This window comes from Chelonia mydas, chromosome 15 (genome assembly GCF_015237465.2).
Source record: "Chelonia mydas isolate rCheMyd1 chromosome 15, rCheMyd1.pri.v2, whole genome shotgun sequence".
NCBI classification, from domain to species: domain Eukaryota; kingdom Metazoa; phylum Chordata; order Testudines; family Cheloniidae; genus Chelonia; species Chelonia mydas.
In genome coordinates this window covers 13,528,639-13,541,788 of record NC_057856.1, presented here as the reverse complement: position 1 = coordinate 13,541,788, position 13,150 = coordinate 13,528,639, and the positions used below count along the sequence as shown (strand labels likewise).

General features: G+C 44.3%; 1 protein-coding gene across 2 annotated transcripts in view; it reads left to right on the top strand.

The window, feature by feature from the left end:
• The window catches only part of MMP11 (matrix metallopeptidase 11), a 34,060-nt gene extending 22,198 nt beyond the window's left edge, over positions 1–11,862 (top strand). The window contains exons 5-8 of one of the 2 annotated variants that reach the window (XM_037878851.2): positions 3,341–3,588; positions 4,490–4,703; positions 8,249–8,506; positions 10,284–11,862. In XM_037878851.2, the coding sequence (XP_037734779.1) occupies positions 3,341–3,588; positions 4,490–4,703; positions 8,249–8,506; positions 10,284–10,417 (854 nt within the window). In that variant the 3' untranslated portion in view covers positions 10,418–11,862. Of the gene's footprint in view, positions 1–3,340; positions 3,589–4,489; positions 4,704–4,926; positions 8,507–10,283 lie in introns of those variants that run through there. The other variant, XM_043529919.1, reaches the window with a different exon arrangement.
• Positions 11,863–13,150: the final 1,288 nt, after the last annotated feature.

The window sequence follows — 13,150 nt, the reverse complement described above, 5'->3', positions numbered from 1 at the left end:
TTCAGGGTCTCTCTGTACAGCTTGCCTTGTGTGGGTCAGTGTTTACGGCCCAGTCCTGCACCCACTGAAGTCCACGGCAGTTTCCCCATTGACTTTTACTGACAGTTTATAAACTCCCTGGGGCCAGGGACTGTCTTTTTGTCTGTAGAGCATCAAGCACACTCCAACATTGGATAATAAATAAACACCAGTAACTTTTGAAATATCTGAGGTACTTCCCACCAGTCTTGCAATGGGAGACTCTGGGAACATCTGCAATCAATTTTCACCACTCTCTCAGAAGTTAGATAAGCCATTTGAAATATTTCTTAATATATTCCTCTTCATTAATCCTGTATTGGAGGAGAGCTTGAAAACCTGCTGAAACTGACCAGGCCAAGTTCCATCATCGTTCACTCTCTCTTTCATATGTGGCTTCAGTAATAACTGGGGATAATCACACTTAGCATGTCCTTCCAATTTAATATCCTCTGGAGCTTTGCAAACATTAATTAACCCTTGCAAGCCTTCTCTCAAGCAGGGAAATATCCTTATCCCCATTTTACAGGCAAAGAAACCAAAGTTCCTAGAGGCATAAGTGACTTGCCCAAGGGTCACACAGCATATCATTGTCAGAACCAGGATTAGCCCTCTGGAGTTCCTGGCTCCATGCTCTTTTATGGCTCTTCCCATGCAAAGATTTTTGTCGGATGCGCTGTTGTTCAGCTCCCCATAAAGTTGGAGCACAGCACTGTGGATCTGCCAATACTGGAAAGCAGAGAGTGAGGAGCCTGCCAATCTAAACAGGATTTTTCGACAGTGTTTAATAAATCACTGAGGTAGAAATCCCGGATGCTCAACTGACCTAGATGTGATCACTTCAATTGTGTCAGTGCTGAGCAAACTTGACACATTTCAGGGGGCTGCTCATTTGCAGAAAAGCCAAGTTCACTTGTCCTCTCTATCAAACTTTCCCAGGTGTTCGTACCACATCCCACTGGAATATTCTGCAGCATGCCCGTGCACCATGGGAGCTGGCCCTTCCCCCTTTGGGGCAGTAGCCCATGCACTAAACACACCAGCTCAGTTAACTACAGGGTGGATTTGATTTAAATCACTAGTCAGGAAGACTCAATTTAATCATGATTTTATACATAAAAGTGCATTCTTGTTGGTTGTTATAACCTTAAAACATATTCTTCACAACTCAGAGATAGACGTAGGCTTCATTTTTAGAAGGTACACACTATACATTTTTAAACAGTGATTTATTCTGAAAACATTTCAGATTAGTTTTACAGCTACATCAGAAAATGAATGAGTGTTTGGTTATTTCATTTACCAAAAGTAATTGAAGTAGATATTTATGAAGTCACTGGGAGGTGAACTATGTCCAATTCAACAGACTAATCATTAATATTTGGAGGATTTTCTTGCCATGCTGTATTAGGAGGAGAACATCACCAGACAGACATTAAAATTGTTTTATTTAACTAAAACAACAACGTTAAGTATTCTGGATTGTTTTCTTCAACAGCGAACATACAATATTTTAACAAAAAAGGATATGTCCCTCACTTCTCACATTTATCTCCAGACTTCTTCTCCTTGTCCAGATTTATTCCACCCCCAACAATCTTCTATTCATTGAACTTTTTGAAACTTTGCACTTTTAGAGAGAGGTAAGGGATTGACTCTGTGTACACAAATTTGCAGAGGGACAATAGAGTTGAGGTCTGTTGTTTCTCACCTCTATATAGTTTATTTATTTTATTTAAAAACATTTTTGCTGTTAACAAGCATGTTACCTCTGGAGACACAAATCCACAGTTTGAGAACTGCAAAACTAAGCATCTCTAATGGTATCTTCTAGACTGAGCACTGAGTTCCATTGGGTAGATGAAAAGATTTACCTAAATAATCTATACAGAAGCCTGTGGAACCCCAGAAAATTGGGTCCCTAATCCATGAACTATTAGAACTCATTTACAAAACTTTTCTTAAACATTACATTAATATATTGTCTCATACTATAGAATTAGAATTTACAATCCCTATTCCATGATGAGAGATCTTTGAGCTATAATGTATCTTAATTAAAATTATCTTTAGATAGCATTTTCCTCAAAAAGCATTTTATTAAAAAAATCCGATTTAAATAAAAAAATCCAATTTTTTAATTTTTTTTTTAAATCATTGATTTTTATCCACCCTGGTTAGCTGACTCTCTTCTTTCCAATGGGGCTACACCTTGGAGATTTCTGACTGAAACCAGGGAAGAATTAATTGCATTTGGGCTCATTAGGAAACAACATTAGGACTCTTCCTCACAGTCTTTGTTGCTTAATTTGTTCTTTTAAGGTCTTTTTCTCCTACAATTTTAGAACCTGAAAGCAATCAGCAGGGAGCTAAAGGAGATCTCCCAAGTGTAGTCTGTGTTTCTACATACCTGAATCCCTTTATGTTCCCTTTAAAGATGCTTTCAAATGGTTTATGCCTAAGCATGTCCTCCCTTAAATCTATTAGAGTCTGGGTGGGAAGGGCTGGATAAGACATCAGAAATGGTTTATTTATTTTGCCTTTCATGTTCTCACGACAAACCAAAAAGCAATATGTGATCGCCCCCTGCTGTCTGTGTGGCACCATTTGTTTACCATTGCTGTTCTCAGAGTGGTCCTGGTGGCATGGTTCTGCATCACACCAGATGTTCCACTGGCTGGTGTCTTGCTGTGAACCCCACTATGTTAGCTGCTAATCAAGGAACGATGCTCCCCCTTTGCAAAGCTGATCTAACTGGACACCACCTTAGTGTCTGCTTCCTGGGGGCCAGATTCCCACAGATGTGCCAAAGGCGGAACCTTCCCCCCAAAAGTAGGGGGAAGATTCGATTGGGAGCTGGGGCCATTGGCCCCTATGCTGGTGACATATGCAGAACCCACTGGAGGCAGAATTGTAACTTGTTGATATGCGCAGGCTAGCACATGGGAAAAGGTGAAGACACTCAGTGACCCAACTCATGCCGTTCCAAAGCCCTGGCTGGAAAACCAGCCCACCCCCACCACTTTGCACGGCTGCTGGGATTGCCTCCTTTAAAGAGGCCACAGCATCTAGCACTACAGCAAAGAGCTGGGAATCAGGAGGGTCCTGAATTCAACCCGCTGAGATGCTCGCTCACTCTAGGACATAAGGCAAATCGACAGACCCCTTTGGACTATGGTCAACTCAACTGGACCTCCCTGAAAAGCAGATTCCCTCTTGCACTGAACTTTTTGTGGTCCCACCATATGAACAGTGAGGGCCCTGCCCATCCTGGGTGTCTTTCAGCACACTGAAAAATATCTGCACCCTCTTCCCTTTGCAGGGACTGACCTACTGCAAGTGGCTGCTCATGAATTTGGTCACGTCCTGGGCCTACAGCACACTGCTGTCTCCAAGTCACTGATGTCTCCCTTCTACATCTTCCGCTACCCGCTGAGCCTGAGTGAGGATGACAAACAAGGCATCCAGTACCTCTATGGGAAACCAAAGACCGATCCGGTGCCAGCCCCGACCCAGAAGGCAGAGCCAAACCCGCCAGACATCGAAACAAATGAGATCACCAACGTGGGGGTGAGTGACCAGCAACGCTGGCGTCAAAGCCACTATTACCAAGTGCCCCCATTAGTACTAAGGCAACCCCAACTTTGTTCTCCTAGAATCACCCCCTGGTGAGGCTCTGGGGAAACCACAGCAAAGAAAAGAAGGAGAATAGGGGATTCCTTGGGAATCCCACTGCCCTGGGAGCTGGCTACACCAGGCCTGGGTTAGATGACAAGTGAAAGGGGTTTGATTGCAGTTGAACCCCCTTCCACCTCCCAGCTTGGCACACGTTAGCATGATTGGCAGTTCCTGGTGAAGAGGAGTCAAAGATTTTCCTTGCAGGGGCAATGAAGGTCAAGGCAGGAGTGTGTTGGCAGAGCTGTGCAGGGGCCCCGAGGACTGCAATAGTAACAATATCTAGCTCTTCTACAGCACTTTTCACTGGTAGATCTCAAAGCACTGTGCAAAGATGATCAATGTCAGTAGAGGTGGGTAGCACCAAGCAGAACTGGGACGCACTGGCAGAGCTGCGTGGGGATGCTTGCCCAGCACCTGCGCGTGCAACCCCTGGCTGTAGCCAAGACAGGTTACCTGTCACGTTAATAAACAAGTCAGTGTGTATATAGGCACAGAGCCCAGTTCACCCCGGGGCAAACAGACAGGCAATGCAGTAAGTCAAATTGCCTCCGACAGGCAATGCAGTAAGTCAAGTTCCTCCTCCCTCCCAGGCTTCTTGATTCAAGCACTTGTCTTGATCCGTGAAGCATGGGGAGGATTTAAATTTTAGTTGGGAAAGACCCTATTATCTGCAGTGACTATCTACAGCCTCCTCGGGCGAGGCACCGGGCCAGGGCAGGGTGACCCCCTGAGTTAGACATGGGGGCAGGGTGCCCCTCGGAGCTCAGCACCTGATGGCACACGGTATTCTCAGTCTGTGCAGCCTGACGCCTGTGACACGGATTTTGACGCCGTTTCCACCATCCGGGGGGAGCTGTTCTTTTTCAAGTCACACTACGTGTGGCGGCTCAGGAATGGGAAGCTGCAGGCTGGCTACCCGGCCTTGGCCTCTCGCCACTGGCAGGGAATTCCAAGCTCCGTCGACGCGGCCTTTGAGGACTCCCTAGGAAATATCTGGTTTTTCCAAGGTAAGCAAGAACAGAGACGGGATTGGAGGGCTAGAAAGGACAAACTCCTGTGGTGGGCTGGGGGACACAAAACCCAGTAGGTTCCAGGGCATGAAAATGTTCTTGGCAGCATCAAAAACCCACCCCCCTAATATAAGGATCCCTTTGTTTGTTTTCCTCTCTCCTTAGTTTTAATATTTTAACAGATGTCGGGGTGGGAGGGGGGAGTTCACTTTCATTTTAGACAAAGCCAAATATCAAACTTTCCTCCTTTGGAACATGAGCACTTTGCTTCCAAGTCTCTGCCTGGAAATGTGCCTCACTCGCAGATGAGGAGTGAAGGTAACGCTTACCGCCTATCCTTTTGGGATGAAAATTGGTGAAGAGGAACAGGCCAGCTCTTCTTAAAGTGGCATTGTCCAGCTGGTAAATATTCTCACCTTGGTTACTTAGAGGCAAAAGAGTTTCCCGAATCTAGTGTATTGAACAGAAAGAGTTCCAATTGATTTTCCCACTATTTATGGGTATTTGTTTATTTCTGCATCTCATTCAGCTTGGACATTGAAATCAGAGGCCGGATTGACTGGTTTTACACTGATGTAACTCCACTGACTTCCATGGAGCTATTCCTGATTTGCACCTGCCTAAGTGAGATCATATAAAAACCTGAGCTTGGTCAGGATTACTTTTTATAGCCAGTGGCCCCAGTTCTCTGCTCTGGCCAAGGAGTGCTTTAATGTAAGTTCTGAGCAGGGGCAAAGATGGCTCACACCTGCAGAGACTTCCATCATTGTCCCAGCAGTCTGGAGTTCAGTCAGGTGCAGTGACGCCCTGGCATCCATCTGGGCACGATGGGACAATACTTACTTCAGTGCAAGGACTCAAAATTGTGCAGTGCAATCTGTCAAACAAGCACAAACGTTTCAGGAATCTACACACCTAGGACTAGATTGCAGCAAGCCTGTATGTGTGGCTGTGTGGGAAAGGAGAGGAGCATTCCCCCCCCCTCCCCCTCCCAACCGTGTAAGGGGCAAGCCACAGGTATGGTCATTGTGCTTCCAGCACACAAGCGTCTGACAAACACTAAAGGTAGTAAGGCCGTGGCCCTACCACCCACCTTCTGCACCAGCCATCAGAGGAAAGATGGCGCAAGAAGGGAGTGCATGGTGCACTTTCAAAGTTCTCACTCTAGCTGGAATCCCTGGAGTCCCTGCAGCCATGGCAGAACATCTGCACACCTTATTCCCTCTTACAATGGGGACTGTGGTTGCAAGAGCTGGCCCAGAGATTAAACAAAGCCCTGGCATTCCTAGTGCCGCTGCCTGGAGCCAGATATGCATTCTCTGGTAAATGCGGTGACTTTAAAAAACAGTGTAGACACCAAATTTGTTCCTGTGGATCTCTGGAACCCAAGAATAATAGTTTACCCTGTTTCACCCAGATAAGCACTCACCGTTTTCTTTAACTCTCTTTCCAAGTCTAAATTACGTAGAGAAAATCCAGAAGCTGGTAGGATACTGCTGCCCAGTTTTGTGTGTGTGTGTGTGGTCTCTGCATCATTACTCAGTATATCACACAGACCATATCAAATGGCTCAGCATCCAGAATTATCCTACATCCTGCTAAAACTGGCAGGATTTTAACTAGAGCAGTGCTATGGAGTGTTGCATAAAGAAACCATTAAATGTCTAGGAGTAGTCATGAAGATTGCAATTTTAATCTAAACTCAAAACATTATTTTGGTCTTTATTTTATTTTGACCATTTCTTGCTCGTTTATGCAGATCCCCCATTTAAACACACAGGCACACTTACAGATGTCAAGTACCAGAGGGGTAGCCATGTTAGTTACATACGTACTGATGTATCATTAATCATGTTTATTACAATAGTGCCTAAGGGCCAGCCAAGAACGGGGCCCAGTTGTGCGAGGCACTGAACACACACAGCGTAGAAGGTGGTTCTTGCACTGAACAGCTTGCAGTTGGTCCTCCTTTCCTCCACCACAGCCTGAACACCATCACCTAGACAATCTCTCTTAGCAGTAGTTACAGCCAGAACGGGGTACATTGTTTTGTGTTTCCACAACGCAGGCAGTGCCAGGGAGCTAGAGTTTTTCAGTGAGTGACACGGAAATAGAGTGAGGCTTTTAAAAGAAAGCAGTACTTTCTGCTGAAGGATTCCCAGCTACATCCAGTAGTTAAATAAACAAATTAAAAGAACCCTCTCAAGGACTCGTCATAATTTTAAATGTCATTTCCATTTTCCACACTTTACAATACTGCAATAAGTACAAACATAAAATGGTTTTTCCCCACTGATTTGGTCTTTTTCCAATTAGCAAAAATAAAATTTTTTTTGGCCTTCCTGTGTTTCTCTTTCTAGCGAAGTTTGACGTTAACAGGGCTGCTTTGTTTGCTTGTTTAGGCACCAACATCACTGATGCCCCCACGTGGACAGCTCACTGCGGCGGGAGTGTGACGCACCCGTTCGTTATATGTGGTCCCACAGAAATGGATGTTTAATTTCAGTCATTACAATGCTGTTTGGTGTAGATCTACATTTCCAAATAATGTGCATGCAGCTGCAAATTAGTCTGTGCAGTTACAGCAGTTGCATATTCAGTTATCATAATGGATCGTGCAAATGACCAGTTACACGCCTGTCATTTGTATGTGCCAAACCAGTAGCTGGTGTGCACAATGTAGGTGCATAATTGCACAGACATTTTTGCACATGCAGTTGCATATCTAGTTTTCTCTCTATTTAAGGCTTTGACTTCAAGAGCATGTCACTCACACCTCAGTATGCACAGACTCTCCATGCACTAAGACCTTACCCCTCACTTAATTCTCTCCCCCACATCAAAAGTGGCCCATTTTTCTTCTTCCCTCTCCCCACATGGTAGCCTCAGGCTCTTGGGCAGGGAGAATAAAAGAGACGCAAGGTGTGGATGAGATGGGGATTATGCTTGCCAATGTTGCTTCACGGATTTCCACACACCCCCTCCCCGCATGTTGTCTTCCTTTAGATTAAAAACGAAACAGACTCATAGATGTCATGGTGGTAAAAGGGTTCGAACCTCCCTCAGCGCATTCAGAGCAAAATTCAAACCCCATTCTTTTGTATCAGCCTACCCACAATAACTACTTTAAAAAACTAACCCGCTCTCGGCTGTATATGTACACGTCCCCATTATTGGAGGCACTCCCACACTAGTGATGGGCACCATGTAACAAGCTAGACAGACTGCCTGACTGCCCTAGAAGATGAAGCCATCTATTCATTCAAGGAACAGATACAGCAAAGGCAGACTTTCTCCCTGGCGTCAGCCTTGCTTAGAGGTGAGATGAGAGTTTGTTCTCCCCTGTCCATTTGATGCATGGCGTCTCAATGGTCATCAGCAAGGGTGCCAGGTGTGCTAGTGGTTTTTTTTGTCATGGACACCTGTCTATTGGGACTGGGCTGAGATTTCAGGTCATTTCACACAGGTCGCCATACGGTCATTAGACAGTAAACAGCTTGTGGTCACTCCTGCCATTCTATATTCTTTTGCCCCATCATCAGGCTCTCAGTACTGGATTTATGATGGCGAGAGACGTGTGTCTGGCCCTGCTTCTATCTCGGAGCTGGGCCTATCTGCTTCTCCTGTCCAGGCAGCTTTGATGTGGGGGACAGAGACGAACAAGATTTACTTCTTCAAGGGAGGCAGTTACTGGCGCTTCAACCCTAGCACCCGCCAGGTGGAGACCATCTACCCCCGCAGGATGGCCGACTGGCGTGGCATCCCCCAGGAGATTGATGCTGCTTTCCAGGATGAGTTTGGTGAGTGCAGATCGGAATAGAGGCCTGTTCTTGTGTGGGCTTTCTTGATTATTCTCGCATCTCAGGTGCGAAGGGAATCAGCAGGATTTGGACATTTATTTTAGTCTGGACTATTAATAGTGAAGCACTTTTTTGCAAATTTTCATCTCTAAGAAAAATCTAATAATACATGTATATAACAATTTGTACAGAGATCATGCAGTTAAGCTTGCAATGGGTGTGTAACAGGTATTTATCATCCATTCTGTAGAAGATCATATGATTAAACAACTAAAACCCCAATAGTACCATTCTCCCCTTAAAGGAAATACACGTAGGACATTACAGATGCTTTTTTTTTTTAAGGGGAGAGATGGAGAAACTCCCCAAACCTCTACTAATAGGAGAATGGCACAAGGAAACCTGCTCCTGTTACACCCTCAAGGAAGAAAACGAGGCACAGGTGACAGAACTACAGACACCATTTCACTGCTTATAATGGTGCTGGGAATATAGACGACATTCTACCATTCCCCCAGACAGGGCTCCTTGCTGAAAATGGCACAGTGACACCACACGGCCTCATCATCCAGTGATACATCGAGAACACTTGACAACAGATGTATCAACCCTAATGCCCTCCCCTTCCAAGGGATTCCTTTAGAAATGTTGTGCATTAATGTAGGCAATCCTTACAGGCTGGGGGACTCTATCCTGGGAAGCAGTGACTCTGAAAGTTTGAGGGATCATGGTGAGTAATCAGCTGAACATGAGCTCCCAGTGTAATGCTGTGGCCAAAAGAGCTAATGCCATCCTGGGATGTATAAACAGGGGAATCTCGAGGAGTAGAGAGGTTATTTTACCTCTGTATTTGGCACCAATGCGACTGCTGCTGGAATACTGTGTCCAGTTCTGGTGCCCACAGAGCAAGAAGGGTGTTGATAAATTGGAGAGGGTTCAGAGAAGAGCCACGAGAATGATTAAAGGATTAGAAAATCTGCCTTATAGCGATAGACTCAAGCAGCTCAATCGATTTAGCTTAACAAAGAGAAGGTGAAGGCCGTGAGACTTCATTAGCCTACACAGGGAACAAATATTTAATGAGTTCTTCAGCCTAGCAGAGAAAGGTATAACACTAATCAGTGGCTGAAAGTGGAAGCTTGACAAATTTAGACTGGTAATAAGGCATTAATTTTTAATGGTGGGAAAAATTAACCATTAGAATAATTTACCAAGCTCTGTGATAGATTCTCCATCACTGACAATTTTTGTATCAAGATTGGATGTTTTTCTAAAAGATATCCTATAGGAATTTAGGGAAGTTCTATGGCCTGTGTTATACAGGAAGTCAGACTAGATGATCACAATGGTCCCTTCTGGCCTTGGAATCTATGAAAATCTATTACATAAATCCCAAAGAAATCTCTTGGCAGTAATAGACTCCTTTCAGCCTTAGCCTACACCTATTCCATCCAGTCCTTGCTGTACTGATAAAGGGCCTCATTCTGACCCCTCTACTCTCACTGACCTTTCCACAACGAGGCCAATTGCTGAGTCACAGAGCTGGGTGGAGAGGACATGAACCTTGCAGCATCTCCAGCTTCCTCCTCATCCTTCTTTGCTAGTTAGTGAACCATCCTTCATCGTGGGTCTTTGCCACCCCTTTGCCCACTGGCAAATTGAGCATGAAGTCTACTATGGGACATAAACACAAGGAGTAACAATGCTAGAAAATGAAGAGTCCCGTAAATCACATCTGCTCTGTCTCCTTTGACACTTGTCTCTGTCTCCTCCACAGGTTTTGCCTATTTCTTGAGAGGCCGGCTTTACTGGAAGTTCGACCCAGTGCAGGTGAAAGTGCTAGAGGGTTACCCACGCCAGATCAGCCATGACTTCTTCAGCTGTGCACCCTCCTCCAATTTCTTCAGATGAAGAGACGGGTGTTGGCCTCTTCCAGATTCCCCTCCCATCTCCCCATGTCTCCACCTGTCACTTTGAAAGATGTCATGCTCTCAGAGAGAGAAATCTCATATGCATTCCTGGCCTCTTGCTATGCCCATCACCTGACACAATGGATTGTACAAATGGCTTGAGGAGACCTGTGGCTTGTGGCAGTCCATTTTCAGATTCCAGGGGCCCCCAATCACAGCTTGGTGTTGGAAATAAGGATGCAGCCTAATTGCTGTTGAGTGGCTACTTTAACGCTTCCAGCACTTAGATCCCAGAGGCCAGCCTGGAATGGGTCATGCTTCCAAAGTTATCTGAGCCCCATCCACTTAGAAAATGGATCCCACTGGTATTCCCTGTGTTAACATTGCCCACAGCACAGCCACTATTGTTGTTCCTGACATCAGCACTGTTGAGAATGGATTCCACTGAGGGCCACTTTCCTAGCATTGAAAGGGGAGTTTTAACTGTTCCCAAATTCAGATTCAAGACATGTGCCCAGGTTGCTGGGGCTGCTTCACCATGGTAATAAAGGTGAGTTTGGACCCCTGCCTTTCAGCATCTTGTCCCAGGTCTATTGATATTTCTGTTTTTGTTTTGTATTGTCACTAATCATAATAATTTTGTATTGATTTGTAAAAATATTCTGTTTGGGTTTTTTAAAGGTGCTAGGTTTCAGTGCTGGACACTGCCCTATATCTCCATATATTGTTACTAACTCTGGGATCTCACAGGACACTAGCTCACCGCAACACTGGCCAGGTGTCTACAACTTTACCAGAATTTTAGGTTAAGTCTATCCAAATTCAAAACCAGTGTTTGTGCCTTGTTTCACTTCTTTATCCTCTACCTATTGCTGAAAATCAGTACACAAAAGAGGGTCATGCATTTTTTCTTATCTGTTCCTCACGCATCTACCTTCCCATCTTTCACCTCCTTTCCCATATCTCCAATTGAGCAAAAATGTATCTGCTTCCAGATCTCATGGTTTTTGCTGCATAGCAAAACTTTATGTATTGTAACAATCCTGGTTAGCAAAATAAACCTAGGGTGGCCCTTTCTGATTGCCCAAGAAAGGGAGGTCAAGGGAGGGTAGCAACTTACTCAGTTATTTATCAGCTTTCCTTCAGACCTAGTTAGCTGAGACAAAGTGGGATTTAAACCTACCCACAGCAAATAAAGAGAGATGGCTCAGTGGCCTTTATCATCCTTAGGCCTGCATGTTCTCTCTAAGCATTAAAGTTTTACCTCATTCAAATTTCAGGTCTAGGTTTTTTACTTCTTCTCAGTGTTTGTTTTTACAACCATTCTTCTTCAAAGCAAGTATGTAAATGTTTGTACAATGTGTATAAAACCTTTTTATACATACAGTGTGTGTGTGTGTATATATATATATACTGTGCTCTATTAATAAATGTGATTTTTTTCTATGCCCTGTTTAGTCTGAATTTCTTTTAACATAGTTTTCAACCACAACTTTAAAACCGATCCCACCTACAGACCCTTATCTTGAGCACTGTCTATGCTGTAAGTACAAGGGTGTTGTTTGTAATCCGTTTGTGACCTGGTCACCAGACCCAGTTGCAACAAGTATAGATGAGTTTGGGTCATGCTATCATTATTGAACTTTTATATTACAGTGGTACTTAGAGGTCTAGATCAAAACTGGGGCTGTGAGAAACATTCCCTTCTCAAGAATAGGAAAAGGAAAACTATAGAAAGAGTAAAGATCATTTTCCCTCAGGAAGTATAGGAAGCACAGCAAGGAGTAACTAGTTACAAAATGGCTATTTAGGGCTGCAGCTGCTTGACTCTGCAGTATTTAAAGGGACAGACACAGAAAGGCATGCTGGGGGGAAAAGTTTGTATAAGAGGGCAGCATTGGATTTAGGAAAGTGGGTAAGGCTCAAAAAGCTGTAAAGGAAGGGCTGTGTGTTGCTAATGGCTTGCAAGTGAGTTCTATACAAAGGCATAGCCTCTGCCTTGAAGAGGTTGCCATTTAGGAAGATAAGTATGTAAGAAAGGTGTGGGGAATGCATTGGAATACATACATGTTCATGTACAATGGCAATATAAATGTTTAAAAATATCAATAGTATAACTAGTTAACCTTATCTGCCCTTCAGTCTACTGGTCACTGATTGCAAAAACAGGTCTTGAGAAGAGAGTCAGTAGCCTTACAGATTTAGTGCCATAAACCGGTGGTTAAAGTGGATATTATGACAGAGGAAGAGCTAGAGGCTGAGATTAAGGTGGGAGCAGAGTTGTGAAGGCTCTTGAAGATGAGAATAAGACTCCTGAACATGGTGTGGTGATATAAAGGGAATTGGAATTCAAAGAGGGAGGTGATAGGGTCAGAGTGACAGGCAACAAAAATAATTGGGACAGCTGTGTTTTGAATGAACTATAGAAGATGATTATGTGGTTGTCAGGGAGTTGTAGAGAAGGCAACAGGAGTGAAGATGAGAAATGCTGAGAAGCTGACTGTGTTTTTGGCTTTCTGAATAGAATTAAAAGGTCAAACATTATGGAAGAAGCAGCTGCATAACATGGATATAGCTTGGGTGTGTGTGGAGGGGGAGAGAGAGTAGAGGAAGACTCCCAGGTTGACTTGTATGACTGGGAAGATGGTGTTGCCATTAATACTTTGAAAAAAGATATGGAGTAAGGGGTCCATACTGGAGAGAGGGGCTGAGACATGGGACTGGACAGAGGGAA